This window comes from Macaca nemestrina, chromosome 2, assembly GCF_043159975.1.
Source record: "Macaca nemestrina isolate mMacNem1 chromosome 2, mMacNem.hap1, whole genome shotgun sequence".
Taxonomy (NCBI): domain Eukaryota; kingdom Metazoa; phylum Chordata; class Mammalia; order Primates; family Cercopithecidae; genus Macaca; species Macaca nemestrina.
The window spans coordinates 53832389-53854647 of NC_092126.1; the positions used below are offsets into that span (position 1 = coordinate 53832389).

A 22259-nucleotide genomic window follows, 5' to 3' on the forward strand; every position below is an offset into this window, starting at 1 on the left:
TTTCTATATTAGTATCCTTTTGTTAAAGAGCATTTGAGTCACTGGAGGTGATGTCTAAATGTGTTTTTTTTTTCTTTCCTTTTTTTTTGGGACGGAGTTCTGCTTCTGTTGCCCAGGCTGGAGTACAGTGATGCGATCTTGGCTCACCACAATCTCTGCCTCCCAGGTTCAAGTGATTCCCCTGCTTCAGCCTCCCTAGTAGCTGGAATTACAGGCACCCACCACCATGCCTGGCTAATGTTTTGTATTTTTAGTAGAGACAGGGTTTCACCATTTTGGGCAGGCTGGTCTCAAACTCCTGACCTCAGGTGATCCGCCCGCCTCGGCCTCTCAGAGTTCTGGGATTACAGGTGTGAGCCACTGTGCCAGGCCTAAATGTGTTTTAATTTGAAAGAAAATTTACTGAGTAACTTTTATGTACACTGTATTACGGTAGGTAATTCTAGTCAGTAAGAATTGTGAGGCATAGGAAAAATGGGAGACAAACAACTATAAATGGCAAGCTCTCAAATATGTGCAATAATTGAGTAAAAACTCAAATTCTCACTGGAAGGTGAGCCAGTTGATATTTCTGGGCACCTTCCACTCTCAAAGAATGAGTATTGGAGAGAACTAGAGCATTTTAGTTGAAAAATTGGGTAAGACTTCATAGAGGCTTGTACAAGATAGGCTCGGATTTGGACTGGTTGAATTTAAGAATTGTATAGCAAATGGGAAATGCTTGGCAGGAAGTTTACCGTTTGAGTCTTAGCAAAGTGATGTGCTTTATTCTAAAGGGTAACAAAATTGGTTTCTTAATATTAGAAATAAAAATTGGGTCAACATTTGAAAAAAGTTTATTCTTGGGTTCACTAACTTTTTTTCTGGATTTTTATTTTAAGTGCAATTTCAGTGAGTCATTTTTTTTCATTGAGTATTACTTTTGCATATAAAAAGCATAATTGGGTCAGGAGCGCGGCTCACGCCTATAATCCCAACACTTTGGGAGGCCGAGGTGGGCAGATTACGAGGTCAGGAGATCGAGACCATTTTGGCTAACATGGTGAAACCCTGTATCTGCTAAAAATACAAAACATTAGCCAGGCGTGGTGGTGGGTGCCTGTAGTCCCAGCTACTCAGGAGGCTGAGGCAGGAGAATGGCGTGAACCCGGGAGGCGGACCTTGCAGTGAGCCGAGATCACCCCTGCACTCCAATCTGGGCAACAGATCGAGACTCTGTCTCAAAACAAACAAACAAAAGTAAATGTAGGTGTATTATATTATTTCCTGGGTATCTTCTAGGAGTTTTGATCTGCAAAACTAAGTATTCTGTTTGTTTGTTTGTTTATTTATTTATTTTGGTATTTTGGAATATCTCCTGAAATGACTTTCAAAATTACCAAACCCATATATTTTTTTCTTATTACCATTAAAAGTCTCTTTTTTTGTAATTTTTCTATGTCCAGGGCCATTTCAAAACTTGTCAAATGATCAAACCCATATTTTTTTCCTTATTACAATTAACAATCCGTGTTTTGTTAATTTTTCTATGTCCAGGGATGTCATTTATCACTGCCTGAATAATATCTATAATTTTCAACTGTTACCTATAGACATTATTCATTTACATTATAATGGAATAACCTCACAGTTTATTTAGGGGAGCAGAAAAGGTAGCCTTATATTTTAGAGATGTATCCTAAAGAATTTATAGATGAACTATCATGTCTGGGATTTGTTTTTAAAATATTCAGGGTAAAAAAGGGAGACGATATTAACATCCAGAGTTTATTTAATAGTAATATACCAATGTTAACTTCTTAGTTTCAACAAATGTACTGTGGTTCTCTTAAGTCATTTACATTAGAGGAAACTGGCTGAATGGGTATGGAACTCTGTGTACTATTTTGCAACTTCTCTGTAAATTGGAAATAAAAATTTATTTAAAAGAAAGAATAAAGGGGGGGATGATAAATTAAGCAAAGACGGCAAAATGTTGAAAAGGGTTGAAACTGGTTGAATGGTTGAGGGCTATGTGTTCCTTTCTTGGGTAAATGGAGCTTTGCAGGTCTCTCTCCCAGGTGTCTGGGTGTCAGAGCAGGACCCTAAGCCTCAGCTTCTTTATTCTGTTGTTCCCGTGACCTTGGTTTTACAGCCTTTCCCTGCATTTAACATTCTGCTTCCTTGGAAGAAAGAGCTTAAATGATTTTCAGTGACCATGTGTCATAATGAATCATGAGATAATTTAACTATAACAATTTGTGAAAGAACTGCTAGACAACTGATATTGTAGGATACATTTTTTAATAGCTTTCCACCACCGGTTGCCCTAAACTCCCTGTTACCATGAGTGCAATTCAGAAGAAGCCAAAGGATATGCTAATATAACACTGACATTAGGAATGCTACTGTCTGTTATTTTTCCCTTAATGAAGAGAGAAAATCTGACTAGCTTCTCATGCATGTAAGGAAACTATAAAAACATAGTTAAGAAAAGTGTTTTCTATCTCCCCGTATCTCATATGGGGCCCTACTAAGTGAAGACCAAGGAGAAGAGGATTAAAGGAGGCTTGACCAAAGATTCAGAAAAATAAAGTAGTTTCATGATGCTATTCTGTGAATAATACTTGATCTGCCCATTAGTGAACCATGTTTCCTAGACTACCAGCAAACACAGGTTCTAGTGGATAGGCATTCTATCAGCCTGCAGCTGAGGTAAGTCATTTACACTGTGTCAGATGTGTAAGGCTGCTGGAGTTTCTGTCATTACCATTAGCTAGCTAGAATTGTATAGCATTATCTTGTTGTATGTTTTATAATAGGCACTTTATGTATTTTCTCATTTATTATTCACTTCAGAGTCAGAATATATTTATGGAATTGTAGATAGGATTTTCAAGCTTTAGAAAATAATTTGTGAAATGCAAAAATGAGTTTGGAATCAAACTCGTTTTCCTAGCTTCCAGGAACACCATTTTTTAATCATTGCAGCTAATGCAAATGGATTTACCAGCTGTTTTTATATGGGCTTATTTTACTAATGAAATAAAAAACACAAAGTCATCATGTATGGTTATCTAAATTTTTCCAATATTCTTTTTCCTAACAAGTCTTTTATTTAATGCTGTGTATTCTTTCTGCATCACCAGCAGTGGAGAGAATTTGATCAGAGTTGTGACTCTGAGAGCTGGAGTCACCTTATACTTTATCGTTATTGATTGATTGATTGATTGATTGATTGATTGATTTTTGAGACGGAGTCTCACTCTTTTTGCCCAGGCTGGAGTGCAGTGGGGCAATCTTAGCTCAATGCAACCTCTGTCTCCCAGGTTTAAGTGATTCTCCTGCCTCAGCCTCCCAAGTAGCTGGGATTACAGGCATGCACTATCACGCAAGGCTAAATTTTGTATTTTTAGTAGAGACGGGGTTTCACCATGTTGGCCAGGCTAATCTCTAACCCTTGACCTCAAGTGATCCGCCCGCCTCAGCCTCCCAAAGTGTGTGAGCCACCACACCCGGCTGGAGTCACCTGTACTTTAAACTGGGGCCCTACATGGAGTCAGGCTCATCTTTCTGGACCTGGGCAGCGCTAAGTAGCTCAGCCCATGCTACATTCCTAACATGGCCTTGCTATGTGAAGTCAGTGTATCTGTTTTGTAAAGACCATCTGACTGGTGCTGTTTTACCATTGATGTGCTATCGATGTGATTTTCTAGTTCCAAAAACACTAGTTTCAGTAATTAGTATAACTTAACTCCCTCTGAAATATTCTAGGGTCTCTGTTTCGTATTATTCAAAATAGAAATGAGAAGTCACTAAATTTATTATTACTAACATCAGGAAGCCTTTATTGTAACCTATAGATAGAATATAAGTACAAATAATACATTAAAGATTGTCTATATTTTTCAAGACTTTTTATAAATAAAAGTTTTTGATTGTGTTAGAAAAAAATGAGACATTAAAAAATGAAGGAGTAATGAGCTGAAAGACTACCATCTTTTGAAGTGATGGATTAGAAATAAAATAGGCATAAGTAGTTTTATGTAAGCTGCATTTTTTAAAGTAATCTGAAAGGCTTTAAAATTAAGTTGCTGGTGGGCTTTCTGGTAACTTACATGGAAATTATTTTTTATATTTTTATCAAGAAGTCAGTTCCAGGCATTTAAATGAATAACTCATGAATACCTTTGGGTCTATGTCATGGGCCTCTTTTGGATTTCAAGGATATTGCAGGATTTTACATTCGTTCAATGAGACTCTTTAGTTTTTTGTACAAATATTTGGGTTAATGAGTAGCAACAAGTCTAACAATAAAGCTTGACTTGCATTTAGAAACAGGATTTCTAAGTAAACCTATCCATATTTGCTAGCTAATTGTATTTTTTCTTACTTTTTTTTTCTCCCCCTCTTTCCAAGCTGTATTTAATTTTACGGTCCAGTAAGGCAGAATTGGTAGCACAAAAAATGCTGTCTTTTATGCATTATTTTCACATCTTAAGTTTTCTTTCTGAGCCTTGGTCTCTTTAGGTGAGGCAAAAGTCTCAGTGACCTTTGAGCGAAATGCTTTTGAGAGGTGATAGTACAGGATAGGATCAAAGCACAGGTTCGACACAGCCAGGAGCAGTGTAGCCTCTTTGGCTTTGAAGAGTGAAATCCTGGTTGAGCAATCAGTTATGACTTCTGTCTGGCTGAGGGTGTATGGGATTCGGACAATGTGGTAAGGAACAAAGCATATGATGTAGCCCGTGGTCACTAAAAGTATGTTGATGAGAGCCTTTTTCACATTTGGATAATTTTCATTATCTTTGTTTCTGTAGAGCTGTCGAATTACAAGGCAATTGGATATTAAAATGATGGCTGAGAAATTTAAAAATATTGCTACACATATGAAATTTGTCAGCAAATGCCAATTTCTTCCAAATTCCTTTTTAAACTCCATACAACCCACATTTGACTTTTCCTTGATGTCTTTGATGGGAATCATCATATTTGGCACCATTATAAGAAGGACCATTAGCCACACAACCGTTGATATCATTTTGGCAAATCCAGGTTCTTGTATTCGGTAGATCTTGCAGCTGTGTGTCAACTGAAGACAGCGATCAATGCTGACAAATGCTAAGAAGATAATTGATAAGTACATATTGATATAGATGAGGCAGGCTGTTACTTGGCAGTGGAATATCTTCAGTTTCCAAGGTGCCACACCCAAGTCAACAACAATTTTCACCGGTAATGCCAGAGTAAGCAGGAAATCAGCTGTAAGCAAATTAATTAAGTAGATGCTCACACACCTGTGATTCGTATTCTTCTGTATAAAAGCCCAGGTTGCAAAACAACTTCCAATAATTCCAACAAGGAAAACTAAATAAAAAAAATATGTGAATGGCTCCAGATCTTTATAAACTGGGCAAAAGAACGAACTGTTTGTCATCTTGAGGGAAAGTAAGGATGACTTCTAAGACTCTGTAAAATAAACAAGGAAAGGGAGGTTAGTAATTAAAATTAGCAGCTATTTTCTTTAAAAGACATTTGTCTTCATAATGCCATTGTATTTCTAGTTTTTAGAATTTTAGTGGTGAACTTGCCAGACCATGTGGCCTGGTGAGAACATACTAGATTGTGAAGATGCCTGGGTTTTCCATTGTCTGATTTTGTGACTTTCAGGAAATCCCATGCAGGTTTGCTTTTGGTAGGGATATTTTCAACCTCAGGTTTTTCCATTCCGGTAGTTCTTGTTACCAGTTGGGTTGGAAGTTAGTTTGCAGAGGAGATAAGTGAACTGAGATTCTGAGAAGTAGAGAGAGGAAACTAGGGTTGTGGTTGGGCCTGAAGAGGCTTTTTTTCTTGTTTTGTTTTTTGTTTTCCATAGATTCATGTAGCTCCTAAGGCTTGGAGAACACAAGCTGACCGGGGAAGTAAGGAGTTGATGGAAAATTGTCTCCAGCCTGGTCGTGAGACTCTGTCTCAAAAAAAAAACAAAAAACAAAAAACACACACACACAAAACCACAGTTACCAGAACATGGATGTAAGTTTGTAAGTTCATTCATTACAAAATCCTTGGAGAAAGGTTTATTTATATTAGTATCAAAACATGTGACTTCAACACTTGAGTTTTTTTTTTTTTTTCTTTCATTGTGGGTTTTGAAGCAGTTAAAAGCCCAGAAGCATAAGACATACCCTTAGAACTACTGTGATCGCCACTAATAATGACAGTGAAGTCTTGTCATGTCCCTCCCAAATCTGGAACATTGAGTGGGTTTAGTTAAACTGATAGGGCTCCCTTTGACCTGGTCTATTCAAACTCACATGCTTAGAGCTAAGGGTACATTAGTAACCTTTCTGGTGCTGCCTGTTGGTGTGGGTCCTCCTTTTGCATATTAAACAATGTTCTTTTGTTTTAAAGACCTCAAGATTATTTTTGTATTTTAGCAAGAAAAAATTTTATGCTATAATATAACCTTTTTAAAAGTAGCAAATAGTAAGTTATAGTGACCAACATAGAAGGCCAGATCAGCTACTCTGTAAGCGCCCTTTAATAAGAGAATAAAACTTCTGACGTCTTTCTAAATTTTAATTTCCCCAATTAGTTAATGATCCTTTGTGTGCATTTGTAATGAAACAATGTATGCAAACAGATGAATAAGGCAGATGTACACAAAGCTTTCTAAATTCAAGTGCTGCTTAAAGGCTACATGCCCTTTCTCTTTCCCTACCTGAGTTAGCATGTTAGAGTCCATGAATAATGTAATTCTTTACCAAACTTGATGAAAATAATTAAGCAGTTGGTTTGTGTCTGGCATTATGCCAAATACTTTACATGTACTTATTTAACTTCTTATCATTTCCATAAGCTAGGTGTTGTTATTGTCCCTGCTTTATAGATGAGGAAACTGAGGCATAATGGGGTTACTTACCCGAGGTTACGTAACTGGTAAGATACAAAGCCAGGATTCCAACTCAGTCAGTCTGATCTCAGAATCACATTCAAAACCACCCCAAAACACTGCCTCAATAACAATAGTAAGATGATGATAGTAATGATGATGATGATTATTATATCTGCCAGGCTTTACTAAGGGCTTACTGTGTGGGCAGGAGCTATGTTCTAAACAATTTTTATGTAATAAAGCTGAAATAAACTATTCATTTTTAACTTTTTACCAAAATACTAAGAAAATAAGTTCAGGCTTTTCATGTATTTTGATGTTTTAGGCATACAGCCACGCACATGCACACCGTACACACACACACACACACACACACACACACACACACGCACATTTAAAAACAAAACCTAGGCCCTATCCAATAAGTTTAAACCAACTTTGCTCTCAAAGCTTCCATAACCTAGTTTCTCTCTACCATGTCTACTATCTCTTAATCCCAGATTAAGATTGGGATTGGTGGGGTCTCTACTGTTCTGTGTACAGTTCCTTCCTGCCTTTATACTTTTGCATGTGATAGAAATTTTGGAGTCATAGGATTTTAAGGATGGATGGAAACTTTATTGATAGCCTGTAGTCTAATCCCCAAGTCAGTTGAGGAGATTGAGGGCTGGCACTGGTGTGTTCCTCAAGTTTTCACAGCATGTTCAAGCAGGACTAGGATCTGCTCTTACTGGTGATCGTCTAAGCTCTCTGTCTTTATCCTTACTATTCCTGAATCCTGCTTATTCCAGAGCCTTCAGGAAGCTTCTCACATCTGAAAGCTACTCCAGGCTTTACTGATGTCCTTGGCGACCATGAATTTTGATAGTTACCATTTATTTGCACCTTGGAATTTTGAACATACTTTTCTTCTTTATGTGAAAAATTAGTATTTGTGTGCATTGATATTGTGTCACATCTTTGCTTATTGTTACTTTCTAAGGCCTTAGGATTTTGGCTTATGCACTTTTATTTCAAATATTACATAATAATAGTAACATAATGTGTTTCTTTAAGTGCTCCATTGCTTACACAACTATAAAATAAGATTATTGTGTCAATGAGACTTATATGGTAAAGAGAAGAATTAGAGTAATTTCTTTTTATTAATTTTCTCTGTAACTAGAACTGACTATACGTATTCACCGTACATGAATAATTTATTTGAAATGAATAACTAATCATTCAATAATTCTCAAGAATCATGGAACATCTCACATTTCTCACATTTGTGTTTATGAACTTTTTTCTAAATTGCAGTGAAAAACAAATCTGTTTATTTAAAATTTTTGCTTATGTAAATTAGAGGTTAAACTATTGTATAATAACATCCTGTGTTCTATGTCACAAGTTTGAGAATTAAGTGCTTATTAAATATTTTACCAGACAGTTACTTACCAGTGAAAATGTGAGATACTCAGAGGTAGTCCAACAACAACAATACAAGATTTTAACTGTCTCTGTAGTTTGGATAGAGTGCCCATTGCTTAGAAAATAAATAAACTGGCTGGGCACAGTGGCTCATGCCTGTAATCCCAGCACTTTGGGGGGCCGAGGTGGGTGGATCACTTGAGGTCAGGAATTCGAGACCAGCCTGGTCAACATGGTGAAACCCTGTTTCTACTAAAAATACAAAAATTAGCCACCACCATTACAGGCGGTGGCGGGGACCTGTAATCCAGCTACTCAGGAGGCTGAGGCGGGAGAATCGCTTGAACCCAGTATGTGGAGGTTGCAGTGAGCCGAGATCATACCACTGCTCTCCAGCCTGGATGAAAATGCGAGACTCCTCAAAAACAAAACAAAAGAAAAACAAAATAAAAGTTTATTAGATTTTCTATGGGAGTTGCAGTGGAATTTTCTTGAAATCACCTATTGTAATGTTTGTAGAGGAAAGTCATCTTAAAGCCTGTTGTTCCCGTTGTGAAGATCTACAACATGGCCTCTATCCACTCAGTTATAACACTGAGTTACTGAATAGTTATGCTCGCTCAGGTATTCAGTCTGGTGTCAGTTATCCTGTCTTTTGGAGACAGATGAATGGGTTCATCAGATACAAGAAAATTATAGTGTCATTCACAGCTAGGACCTATTTAGAGGTCCTAAAAATTGATGCTTTCTTATACAGCTTGGCTTTTTCTACTTATAAGCCTTAAATACTGAAAATCACAATTTTGTTTTCCATGGAAAAGCATTTGAGTATATTAAGTGTTTAAAAAGACATACCTGGGGCTATCTTCCGTGAGCCTCAGCAGGCCTTGCTGCAAGTCTTCAGAGAAGCAGGAGCTGTTTGGTTAGCCGCAGCAGTAGCAGCCCCATTGCAGGCTGCTGGCTTTACTAAAAATTTCCTTTCCTTTTTGTGTGGTTTTAAAATGTTGCATATTGACGTAGATGAAACTGTGGTTTGCAAGTAGTTTAACTTTATGAAGTTTTCCTAAAGAAGTTTTTTAAATATATACAATTTCATGTATGCTTTCTTAAGCAATTTACTTGTCATATTTTTTAGAGAAAAGATCTTCATTTGTCTATTTTAGTACCTAACCTTTTTTTAAAGTATCCAAGATGTGTTCTGTGTCATAATGATTTCAAAGAATATCACTCTTTATGCCTTGATGGGGATTAATAATTAAAGATATAAGGTGTTTATGCAATTATTTCTTCAGTATACATAGTAACACAGCATTTCAAAGTTAAAATTGAAAAAATAGTTGCGCTGTTTAATACCTGCTGAGACACCTATTATTAAAAAAAAGTAAACAAAAATGTATTTTACAGAGTCTGCTAATGTATGTTTTATTTATGTTATTTTGTGTTCATTATAGAAAAATCTGGAAATAGAAATAAAAAAGGAACATGCAGAAAGATAATTACTGTTAATATTTTTGGTACATAAGTTTTAAATTTTTTCTATGATTATTTCCACTTAAATGTTATTCCTACTATTTTGTAGTTTATAATTTTTCATTGAAGAATATATTGTATATATTTTCAATTTATGAGATTAGGCTTGTAGTTAGTATTTGTCTATTTGACTCAAACAGCTTAATGGATTGAAATAGTATTTAGTAATTAATAGATTGTGTGTAAAGGAACCCTACAGTGTGTATTTAAGTTGTTTGGTTAAATGTTCATTGTGTCTGTGGCTGAACAAGTGTTTGTTGAATGTTTGAAAGAAGGCTAGCACAGTGGGGAACCTAACAAACATATTTTCAAGAGTTTTACATTTTCTGGTTCGAAGTTGATGTGTAAATGCAAAGCCATTGCCTGGTTAGTTAGGGTCTGGTTTCTTCTAATGCTTTGTTGGCTTGGTAGGTGCTTTGGTTTCTTTTAATAATACTTGGTCCGTTTTCTAGATAAGAAAAAAGAAGATAACTTTCCAGGATCTAAAATTAATCCCTTGGTATTAGTTTTTAAAAAGAAAAATCTCTCAAAAGATGAAATGAGAAGTATCTAGCTAGGGAGAATTTAGGGAAAGTCTACGGAGACTTTTGAAAAAAATGTAAAGATGCTTATGATGATATTGGTCACGTTTCAGGTATTCTGACATCCCCCCAAATTCATATAATTATTATTTTTGCCAGTGAGGACCATAAATTATAAAGTAGGAGGGAAAAAGCAAATGTTTCTCAAACATTTTATGTTAAGAACCACTGTGAACTTCATCATCATAGTGCTAGGAAAGGATCTTTCTTTTAAGATATGTATGCTTCAGTGTTGTACAGGACTCACTGAAGAACATACTTGTAGAAAAGACAAATTTGCAGACAAGTGAGAAGTGATCAGGGCTTACATTCACTGGAGGGTAGAGGGGGTGAAAGGGAGAGAATTTAGAGATGGGTGCACTTGACTGCAAACAGTGGTGAATGATTTTACCATGGCATGGAGAAAAACTGGGCTGAAAGATTTTTTACAGAGTTTCTGTTTTGCTTCTTTTAGGTAGGTCTCTTTATATGTTTACTTCCCTGGTTCACTTTAAAGTTGTAGACAAAATTGAAAAGTACAAACAATTGTACTTAAAAATCTACTCAGGCCACAGTTTCTGTGTCTGGATTGCCAAATGTGAAAGCACTAAAGTGCCCTTGTTCTCAGAGTTATATTTAATTTTTAGAATAGTGAGAATTAATCTTTTAATGGAGAGATGAATCATATTCCTCCTCTTGAGAATGAGCTTGGGCAACCTGGCTTTGTGTGGAAGTTTATTCACAGTGGAAATACGTGTATTTTTCATTTTTTTATACGAGTTTCATTTGATTTTCTAGAAGCCACTTTTTCTATCTGTTTCATTGAGGACAAGTGTTTGTGACTGTATTTAGTGTTCCAGGAAGTTGCATGTCATCACTAACACGCACCCAAGCGGGAAGAAGTGAGGCGAAGTTATTTTTCCCTTACCTTGGTCATGGCAGTGCTGTTTGTTTAATAAATAATCTGTTCATTACTTATGAGTATTTCATGGATATTTTGTATGTGTAAAATAAAAATTAAAGCTAAGTTGTCCTCCAAGTTATTAAGAAAGAAAATATTTTCTGTAGTCTCTCCTATCCATACAAAACGTGCTTTTGATTTTATTGAACACAAATACCAAACAACAGTATTTCAGTAGAAATATTTTCTTCGAATATTTAGCATTTTTAAAATGTGCTTTTTCAGTGTAGCATGGAAGCCATTTGGAACTAATGAGGAAGGGGAAAGCGAATGTTGGGGTCGATGGTCACTGCCACAGCCAGGCGCCCAGGACCGAGGACTTGTTTTTGTTAAAACAAGCCATGAGATGCAGGAGATTCTGCCTCTTACAGATGGGGAAACTGTGGTGCAGAGAAATTAAGGGCCGCTCAAACCTGCACAGTTAGACCCTGGCATCCCAGCTCTTAATTATGCTTCTTACAATGAAAGTGTTAGGGACAGTGATTACAATGGAGGCCATCAGGTCAGTCCAGGCCCCCTTCCCATTTAGTATTTGTAACCATTTGAATTTGCATGCCATTGGGTGGTAGAACACCCAGTGTACCACAGTTCTAACCTTCCTGATGGAGTTTTCAGCCTCCGGAATGTGAATTTAGGATGCTCTTACATCAAAATAGTTTATATCTGAAAGATTTTTATGATCAGTCATTTCTGCCACAGCCTGTGCAACTCCAAATTCAGCCCTATCTCTGCAGCCGTTGTGCTTCAGGGTTATGTTTTGAAAGAAAATAATTTTTTTTTTTTTTTTGCACATGATTCTCTTTCCCACCTGGATTAGCCCAAAGATTTTTTTCCGTGCTCCGAGATTGGTAGCTTTAAATCTGAGAGTGACTGTTGTGAATAGGCAGTGTAGTTTTAAAGTGAAATGTAGACATACGGTTTCCATGTTACTGTTTCTGTATTACTTAAATTCTGCCTTGTTTTTTTCTCTTTAGTGAAATGGAGAATACATGTTTGGAAATGATTTGAAGGCAGAGGTTGTTTTTGCACATTCTTGGAATGTGAACTCAGTTAAAAGAATGGCTGGTACATTACCCTGTCATTTCCCCTTGACAGTCCTTTTGGTTGTCTGCCTTTTTATTGATGTTACTGCATCAACATTTCATTTTGCCTTTTGGTTGTAAGGTGTGACTGCTATTTGGTCCATGGTTATAAAATAATTTATGGAGGGGAAATTCATAATAAAGAACGTTTAAAGATGATCTTGTTTCTTTTTGGTCACTGAATTTCATGCTTTTTTTCCTCATTTGATTATTTATGGTCCATTTCTTATGAACTTATGACTAACACATTTTCAAAACACAGAACACATTTTAAAAACTCGTTAGTTACTTTCCAAGAGATTGTTCTTTGGAGAACGTCTCCCTTTTCCTAGCCATGTAATTTTTTTTTTTTTTTTTAAGACAGGGTCATCTTATGTTGCCCAGGCTGCAGTGCAGTGGTTATTCAGAGGTCTAATCATAGCCTGCTACAGTCCCAAACTCCTTGGCTCAAGCAATCCTCTTGCATCAGCCTCCTGAGTAACTAGGACTACAGGTGCACACCACTGCACCCAGCCATGTGAATATTTCTTGATCAAGTATTTATGAAAAATTATAACAGCAAATATGTATTGATTGCAGGCTGCCTCCTGAGCTCTTATCCTGGAGAATATTTTATGCTTTGTAAAGGAGTGATAAGAAATCTTATCACCTGCTATGTGCTGTTAGAACCTGTGGGAATCCGGGAAGTGTAATGCTCCAGACTGTGGTAGGGTGAACGGGAGCTTCTTCAGAATGAGCTACAAGGTGGTATGCTTGAGGGATGACACAGATAATTGGAGTATGAGAAATTTTTGGGGGGGACTATCAGGCAATTTAGGGGCTTAGGTGTCTCTGTGAGGAAAAGATTGAGACAAAATCTTGGATGCTCCCAGGGATTTTAATAAAGTAAGCACTGGAGAGCTCATGGCTATACAAGGGAAAGAGCTGTCAATTCAGCAATGTTAGGTAAATCTGCCAGCATTGGAGTTTGCTTGGTTAGGAGAGAAAGTGGAAGATGAGAAACCAGTTAAGGAATGATTGCAGTCATTTTAAGTGAGAAGCAATAAGGATCTGAAATTACATGGGAAGGGAGGAATAGCTGAGAACCACTGCAGAAGTAAAATCACTGCAGTGGAGGGTAGAGAGGGAGAAGAGGAGACTGAAGTTTTAGTCCTGGGAAAGGAAGTCTGAGGAGAGAGGCAGATTGGTCATGTAGAAAGGTGAATTTGGTTTATTGGCTTACAGAGTTTCTATTTGATATAACTTAGATTTTTATTTTATTCTTTTTCATTTAGGTTTTAAATGTTTCTCAGAGCTTTATCTGTCATTAACCAAAACATTCTAAATGTACTTTGTAAACACTTAAGGAGCTCTTATTTTGAATGGTATTGATGTTGGTTTTCTTACTTAAAATAAGACAATTTTTCTTATTTTTCACCTACTTTCATACTATTAGATAAGAACTACACTTGGCCATGACAATTTTTTTTTTATAGTTGCATGTTTTTCTTAACAAGAAAGTGAATTTGATGTGGAGTTGAAATTGGCTTTTATAAGGATTACGTCCTCATGCAGGCAATATGATAGCACAGAGAGCTGGTATTCCTTTAGAAAGATAATGGTTGAAAGTACAACATAACAGCTTGGAAAAACCTGCAAGTTAAATATAGAGACTCTTTTAGCTTAGAAAATAGAACATTGAGGCTGGGCGCTCACGCCTGTCATCTCAGCACTTTGGGAGACCGAGGTGGATGGATCACCGGAGGTCAGGAGTTTGAGACCAACCTGACAAACATGGTGAAACCCCATCTTTACTAAAAACACAAAAATTAGCCAGGCATAGTGGCGAGTACATGGAATCTCAGCTACTCGAGAGGCTGAGGCAGGAGAATCGAACCCTGGAGGTGGAGGTTGCAGTGAGCTGAGATCACGCCACTGCAGTCCAGCTTGGGGAACAAGAGCGAGACTCTATCTCAAGAAAAGAAAATAGAAAATCAAGAATTTAAGTAATGTAATATTGTACGATATGATGAGGCTATGTTTTCTTGGTGTTCATTTATGTCAGGAAATGGAATGATAGGAAAGTAAGCCCTTTGTCACACACTTTTGGGGCAGGTTTAGCTGGTCGTCAAATGATGGGGGATTTGGGAGAGAAGGGAGAAGTAGTGCAGGTGTGGGTTTCCCTTGCCATGCTGATACCATGAGAGTTAAGGCTGGTGACACCTGGAGGCTGATAAAGAACAAATTTACTCCCTGGTCTTAAGTCCTGTGTTGCAGGTCCCCAAAAACACATGATACAATGTTTAGGAAGTGAAGTGAAGTGGCTAGTGGCTATGACTGCGACCATGAGAGAAGCCATAGAATCATACAATTAACACCTTCAAAAAGTAACAAGTAGTCTTATAAACTTTATCAGTGAGAATACCTGTCATATATTTTGCTGTTTATTGAGGTGGACCTATTTTTATAACACCCCTTTCATGCTTACACCCAACTTATATTGAAGCAGGGGAAGATAGGAATGCAGTAATATCTCTTATTTCCTAAAAATCTTGAGACCGCTTTGGGAAGCACTTTTTTGTTTCTTTTTTGTAGCTGATTTACATGTAACATTTATCACATACATTTACTGCAGAGAAATTAATACGACATTTAATCATTTTGTACAAGCAGTACTATAAAGTGGTTAAAACATTTTGAAAAGTGACCTGTGGGAAAGGAAAACGACATTTTGCTAAAGTGGTTCTTTTGACGGGGATGCCTTGTCATGAAACGGTAATCCACATGCCATTAGAGTCTTGTGGAAGATAGTGACCAAAAGGAAGTAATGGCTTTTACCGTTGAAGACCACACAGTACCAAATACACAAACCCTCACAGTGCTGCTTACCCAAAAGAAATCCCATGTCATTTTGGGGAGTGATCTGTTATATTTGTAATTTGTGTAATATTATCTCTTGATGTTACAGATATTTGTTGTATTTATTGATACTTTTTCTCCAGAGTTAAAAGATATGATGGCAACGATAGGGTTAAGGATAAAACACAGAACTAATGACACATACATGACTAACATCGTCAAGCAGAAGCACAGCTTTGTGTGAGGGTGTTTTCTAGAATTTCTGAACTCTTTAGATTACTCTGTTAGATAAAACCAGTGTATCACGAGTTTCTCATTTGTAGTTGCCAAAAGAAAGAAAGAAAGAGAAAAGAAACCAATTAAAATTGGGCTTATTGGCTGTGGGTATGGTTTTACATGAAGACTGATGCAGGCACTCAGTTTTGTAACCAGGACTGAGTATGTAGCATGTCTTCAGTGTGCCTTCCATGGTGTCAGTTTCAACTCATAGGGTGCTCTAGGCTCTTTTCCTATGGTAGCCAGATGAAAGAAGTGCTTCTAGACTTTATATCTTTGTGGCACACCCTTCAGATAATTTTTTCAGAAACCTAGAACTTGCTCTCATTAGGTCAAATTGGATCATGTTCCATCCCAACTTGTGGCCAGTGGAATCAGACATGTTGATTGCCTAGAGTCAGTTATGGCTGGCCCCTTGTGTAGGGGATGGGGTCAGCTGCATATGATAGCTGCATGGTTGAGAACAGGACAAAATGACTTTCCCAAAGGAAAAATTTTGCTTCTGTTTCTGGGAAAAGATGAAGATGACCAGCGAATGAGCACTAGTCATGACAACATTTTGTAAAAGACCGTTGCAGGGTTCACCCACCTCTGGGTAGATGTCAATGTGTAATCTTTTTATATGATTATGATCTTTCTATGATCTGTTTCTTGATTACACTTAAATATTCCTTTTATAAAAAAACCTTAAAACATTTTGTATAGGTAGTTGTCGAATCACTTATGCATCAAAATGAAATTAAGGATTCCTGTTAAAGGGAAATTTTTAGTCATCATGAGTGACTTTTGAATACCTTTCTGTGAGATTTCTGCATTCCACATGTTACAGAGTAGCCAGTGGCGTATTCTGTCTGCAGGTGTATTTTCTTTTCATTGGTGCCCCAGCAATGTAAAAACTTTGTGACTTTTCATATCTTGAAAAATGAGGAGATAATTGACTAGAGCTGAGAGCCCTTTGACCTCTCTTGGTGAGGCAAAGGCTCTCAGCACACCATCATCATTAGCTTCCCCTGTTTCCTTACAGCCGTGTTTACAGTGCCTTCTGCAGGCACCTGAGTTGTAAGCCTCGGTGGGCACCCTGAACACTGGCATGCCTGCACTGTAGCTTTATCTACAAAAGGACCCTGCAAGTGTTCACTGTTGCCCACCTACACTAGTGCTAGTGATCTCAGGGAAGTTGCTGGGTTAATTTATTATTGCTGGTGCTCTGCCACTTGGTTTTTAGTTGTTACTCTGGACCTGAAAGTTCTAATAGGCAGTAACTATTACTCAACTGTTGCTTCACCATATCCTTAACTGCATTGCATGTTGTTTCCTGAAAAATATTACCTTTGCATTGCTATTCTGCTTTAGCACGTGCTTACAAAGGCATCTTCTCTTTTTCACTTTCACTTTTTACCATGGCCCAGTAGGGGGCATTTAAAACCCTGGTATTTACTCATTTGTCCTGGCCAATGTAAGTTGTAAAGAATAAACACAGCCTCTTTTTTTTTTTTTTTTTTTTTTTAACAGATGTAGTTAGATAAACAATTATAGCAAGCTTAGTTTACCAAGCACATTTGTGATAGCATGGCAATTTTCGTTTTTTATTTTTTGAGAGAGTCTGATTGACCCAGAATTGGGAACTGTTAGGAAGGTGGAAAGTAGATACTGAGGGGGAAAAAAAAACCTGTCCAGCTTTTCCTCAATTTAGGGTATTTTTTTCTGAGTTTTGCCTAAAATATTGATGAGGTTATAGGGCATATGAAGTACTTTTGTTTCTTTTTTTGACATATGGTCTTGCTCTGTTGCCCAGGCTGGAGTACAGCAGCACAATCATGGCTCACTTCAACCTCTGCCTCTTGGGCCCAGGTGATCACCACCTCAGTCTCCCCAGTAACTGGGGCTATAGGTGTACACCACCAAGCCTGGCTAATTTTATTTTTTTGTAGAGACAAGAGTTTTGCCATGTTGCCCAGCCTGGTCTTGAACTCCTGGACTTAAGTGATCTGCCCACCTTTGCCTCCCAAAGTGTTGGGAGTACAGGTGTGAGCCACCATGCCCTATCCGGAGTACTTATTCTGAAAAGTAAGTGGCAGATAGAATTTTTGAATTCTCTATGTAACTGCCTCCCTTGTATTAGCATAATACATATGCATAATTTATATGCATAATTGAACATATAAAGAAACTACGTATGTCCTGACTATGAGGAAATCTAGTAATGTTTCCTCATGTTGATTATTAAAAAAATAGACAGTATTAAATTTCTTTATTAGTATATAGACAGTAAAGCATGAAATAGATACAAACATTACTTATAAAAATGTTTTGAAAGAACATTTGAAACATGGATGAATGTCTTCTAGCCAGTTAATAGCAGAGAAAGAATTTAGTTTTGGTAGCTCTCATAAGCCAGTAACCATATGCCATGTCTCCAGATGTAAAATCCATCTGTTTTCCAGAAAAATGTGATGTGTGAATTTTCTTTTTATGTGTTATTTTGCACGCATTAATGTAAATTTTAGATAAAAAAAATCAAGTTTATTTGCTTTCTAAGAAAATGACCTCCTTTCCCATTTGCCAACAGAATAACGTATATTCTAGGGTGTGGGTGTGTCTTTTTCCCAGTCATCTTATTTTTCCCATACTATTGAACAGGGGAAATTGCTAATAACATATGCCAATATTTAGTTTCTCTCAGTAAAGCCTACTTAAAAATATTCTAGGTTGGGCGTGGTGGCTCACTCCTGTAATCCCAGCACTTTGGGAGGTCCAGGCGGGTGGATCACGAGGTCAGGAGATTAAGACCATCCTGGCTAACGTGGTGAAACCCCATCTCTACTAAAAATACAAAAAAAATTATCTGGGCATGGTGGCACGCACCTGTACTCCCAGCTACTCAGGAGTCTAAGGCAGGAGAATCGCTTGAACCCAGGAGACGGAGGTTGCAGTGAGCCGAGATTGCGCCACTGCACTCCAGCCTGGGTGACAGAGTGAGACTCCGTCTCCAAAAAAAAAAAAATTTTTAATGCCAGAACCCCAGGCTTATTAAATGGCATAAGTCTTTGTAGAAAACATATTTAGCATGTATCTAGTGTCCTCAAAGTGCTATCAGAAAAAAAAATTTTCTTGCTAAGTATACAATTAATATTCCTTTTCTTTTGCAGTGCCATGAAGTAAATCAATGAGGGGTTTCTTAGGTGATTTTCTGGGTGTGTGCTTATCCTGCTTCTTCAAATCAGGAAAAAAAGTTGACTTTTTATTGCAAATAGCCCTCTAGCCCTTCATCAAACTGTGCCTGCTTTCAAGTTAGTCTTTAAGCACAGTGTTGAAAAGAATTATATACTAGATTCTGGTGTTTAGAGAAAGAAGATGCCTGAGTGAGTTGTCTTTGATTGTGTCCTGTTTTATTTACTATATAAATTTCTACATTAACTGACCAGACTAGTGGTTATAAACTTAAACTTATTTTAATATAATAGAATTGAATAATTGTGTGTATTAATTTTTTATTAATAGAGAATAGAAAGGTCAGTATTAGAGAAATTACGGATGGATGTGTTCTCTTTGATGTTACAAAAAAGCATGGAAACTTATATTTGAATTTTATTGAACTAAATTGGATGGCAGTGCTAGAGATAATACTTATGATGAGGGCACATATTTATCTTATGTAATTGAAGATGACAACATGCACATGTGGTCTTTATTTGGAAGAGGGTAGGAACTCACAAAGTATCTATGCTTTCAAGTGTTGTATTTCCTCTTTTGGTTCTGGAAATATCTAGGTCATTCTGAGCTTTTAATGGGATGTGCAATTTCTTACATAAGATTTCCCTAAATGGCTGGCATAGAAAGAAATAAATAATAGGGTCCAGGCATACATTTGCAGCAGATAGTAGCAGAGTGAATTCTTTCATATACCGCAAGATTTCTTTTGACTGGCAGCTGTAATGAGCTTCGGTCTGACTCTTTGTGTAGGGGATTCTGGCAATATGGTAAGGTACAAAACAGACAAAAAACACGAACACGATGCTGAATATGTTGCGGCTAGATTTCTTTTTGACTGAAGTGGAATTCCGACTTGACTTAAGGTGGGACTTAAAGATCTTCTTTGTGATAGCAGTATAGAAGACGATTAACAAAAGAAACACAATCCAGAAGATGCCCACGAAGATGTAGTTTGATGCTGTGTGCCACTTCCGTCCCAGTTCACTTTTCAGTTCTATACATTTTATATTTGTAACCTCCCTAACACTCTGGTTGGTCAGAATAATATTTGGAACAGCAAGGAGGAGCATGAGCATCCATACTATCACTGACAGGAGTTTGCTGTAACTCACTGACTGGATGAAAGAAGTCCAAAGAGGCTTTACAATTTTATAATATCTGTCAAAGCTGATGAGCCCAAAGAACACAATGCTGACGTACATGTTGACGTAGAAGAGCACGGCAGAGACCCTGCACACAAACACATTCAGCTGCCAGGGGCCAAGGCCTGAGTCACTAAGGATCTTGAAAGGAAAAGTCAGGCTCATCACAAAGTCAGCAATAACAATGTTCTTGAGATAGATGATGAAACTCTTGGAGCTGGGCACGTAAAAGAATATCCATCCTGACACTCCATTGAGTAGGATTCCCGCAATGAAGACCGCACAGTACAGCACGGGAATGATCTGCTGAGTGATCAGGAGGTTCTTAGAGCAGGATTCATCTGGAGGCTGTGTGGAGGTTGAATTGATCATCTTGTAACTTCTGAAGGCAGAGGCCTGAAAAGAGGTGTGAACTAGTCACTCACAGGGCACTTATGGTCTCCAAGACATTTGCTGAGTAGTAAGGCAAAGGGCAATGAATATAGTCAAACCTACCAAATTTTTGAAGCCACCTTTTTACTCTGTGTAAGTTAGACACTCATCCGTCCCTCCCTCCCTCTCTCTGTTCTTCCTTTTCTTTCTTTTGGTCTTCCTTTTCTCCTTTCCCTCCCTCTTTTCCCCTTTACCCACTCCCCGCTCCCTCTTTTCTTCCTTCTCCCCTCTCCCCCTCCCTTTCCCCCTCCTTTTCCCCCCTCCCTTTCCCCCTCCCTTCCCCCCTCTTCTTCCTTTTTTTTGGGCACTGAAAAGGGAAGAATGGAGTAGCCAGGTGGCAGTAAAGAGAAACTGGAGCAGCAGGGCAGTTGGAGAACTTCTAGGTAATAACGGAGACAGCATGTCCCTAAAATAATAATGGTTCCCTATTAAACTCCAGAGTTCTAGGAAATACTCACTTAGGTATAATCTTAAAAGGTAATAACTGTAAAAGCAGAATTAATGTTTTATTTTATTCAGAATCCCATGTGTAATGTATTTTTTTAAAACCTATGTTGGAAATGCGATTATTTTTTCCTAAAAGAGAAATTTTTATGGATTCATAAAAATCATTTATAAATGTTTACATTATTAAGAGCTATTCAGACAGACCTTACTTTTAGAAAAGTGTATTCTACATATATGTTGGACATGAGACAGTGTCTAACAAGCATATACATTCAAATGTTAACTGGTATTTTTGGTATGGGATTATGGGTACCTTTTCAATATTGAGCTTTTTTGTTTTTTTTTTCCCATTGAAAAACTGATTTGCATTATTTTTACAAATTAGAATACAAATACAAATGATAAAAAGTGCTTTAAACATTCTGAGAAATGCTTCCCAAAGTACATTCTACATCTGTACTGTTCAGTATGGTAGCCACTAGCCATGTGTGGGTATTGAGCACTTGAAATATGGCCTGTCCAGATTGAGATGTTCTGTAAGTATAAAATGCACTCTAGACTTTGCAGACTTGGAATGAAAAAATGTAAAGTATCTCAATATTTTTAATATTGATCCCATGTTGAAGTAATATTTACAAATTCTCTATTAAATAAAGTATATTATTAATCTTAAATTTCACTTAATTTTACTTTTTAAGACTCTGGCTGCTAGAAAATTTTAAATTACATATGTGGTTCACATTATGGTTTTATTGCACAGTGCTGTGCTAGGTGTTATCCAGAACTCCTATTGTTTAGGAATCCTGTATATTCTTCACTGATGTCGGAAGAGTTGATTTAGGGCAGAGGGAAGACTAGAATTAAATTCAAAAGGCTATTTGATGTATCGGAAACAAACGTTTACTGCCCATCTTATATGTGAGCAATGCCAATTATCCTGCTTAAAACCCTTTAGTCGTCTGTCCTTGCCCTCAGGAGAATGTCCGAAGTCTGTAATGTTGAAGTCCTTTCTTGTTCTGCCTCCAGCTTCTTCCACCCCCAGCACTGAGTTCCTGCTGTCCTGGGCCCTTCTGCTTCTTTTTAGGTTCGATGATTTCTGCCTAGACCTTTGCACAGACTTTCATTTGTGTGGAAAACTGTTTCCATACCTTCCTGACTGGCTAACTTCTCTTTATCCTCAAGTCCTCTGCTTAGCTGTCACTTTCCTTAGGAATCTTCAACTTTCTGAGCCTGGTTTGGGGTGGATTGAGTGTGTGCTTATCATCCTGTGTCTTTCTCCTCTCAACACTCCTCTCCAGCTGTTTGTCTCTTCCACTACTACAGGCTCCTTCAGAGGAGAAAGATCATGCCATTTTTTTACTCTTGTATTCTTTGCATAATATTTAGGACATTAGTTAAAATATTTGTGAAATAAATGAATATGCACTCTGGAAATACAAGGCATGAATCCCTTGCTCTTAAGATTTATTCAGGGATCAAGGGAAAGAAAGATTG

The 22259-nt window shown here is 37.4% G+C and overlaps 3 protein-coding genes across 17 annotated transcripts in view; 1 reads left to right on the forward strand and 2 right to left on the reverse strand.

The window, feature by feature from the left end:
• The window catches only part of LOC105463701 (mediator complex subunit 12L), a 338063-nt gene that overhangs the window by 105624 nt on the left and 210180 nt on the right, over positions 1-22259 (forward strand). The gene's annotated exons all lie outside the window — the stretch shown is intronic.
• On the reverse strand, positions 1834-9252 carry LOC105463700 (G protein-coupled receptor 171). Its single transcript, XM_011710924.3, has 2 exons — positions 9140-9252; positions 1834-5448 (listed from the first exon to the last, which is right to left on the reverse strand). Exon 2 carries the CDS (start codon positions 5414-5416, stop codon positions 4457-4459), a length of 960 nt encoding a protein of 319 aa, XP_011709226.1. The 5' UTR covers positions 5417-5448; positions 9140-9252; the 3' UTR covers positions 1834-4456.
• Positions 14708-22259, reverse strand: part of LOC105463699 (purinergic receptor P2Y14) — a 64312-nt gene continuing 56760 nt past the window's right edge. For 2 of the 4 annotated variants that reach the window (XM_011710923.3, XM_011710921.3), the window contains one exon: positions 14708-20282. In XM_011710923.3, the coding sequence (XP_011709225.1) occupies positions 19242-20258 (1017 nt within the window). In that variant the 5' untranslated portion in view covers positions 20259-20282 and the 3' untranslated portion in view covers positions 14708-19241. The remainder of the gene's footprint in view (positions 20283-22259) is intronic. The other 2 variants (XM_011710922.3, XM_011710920.3) reach the window with 2 other exon arrangements.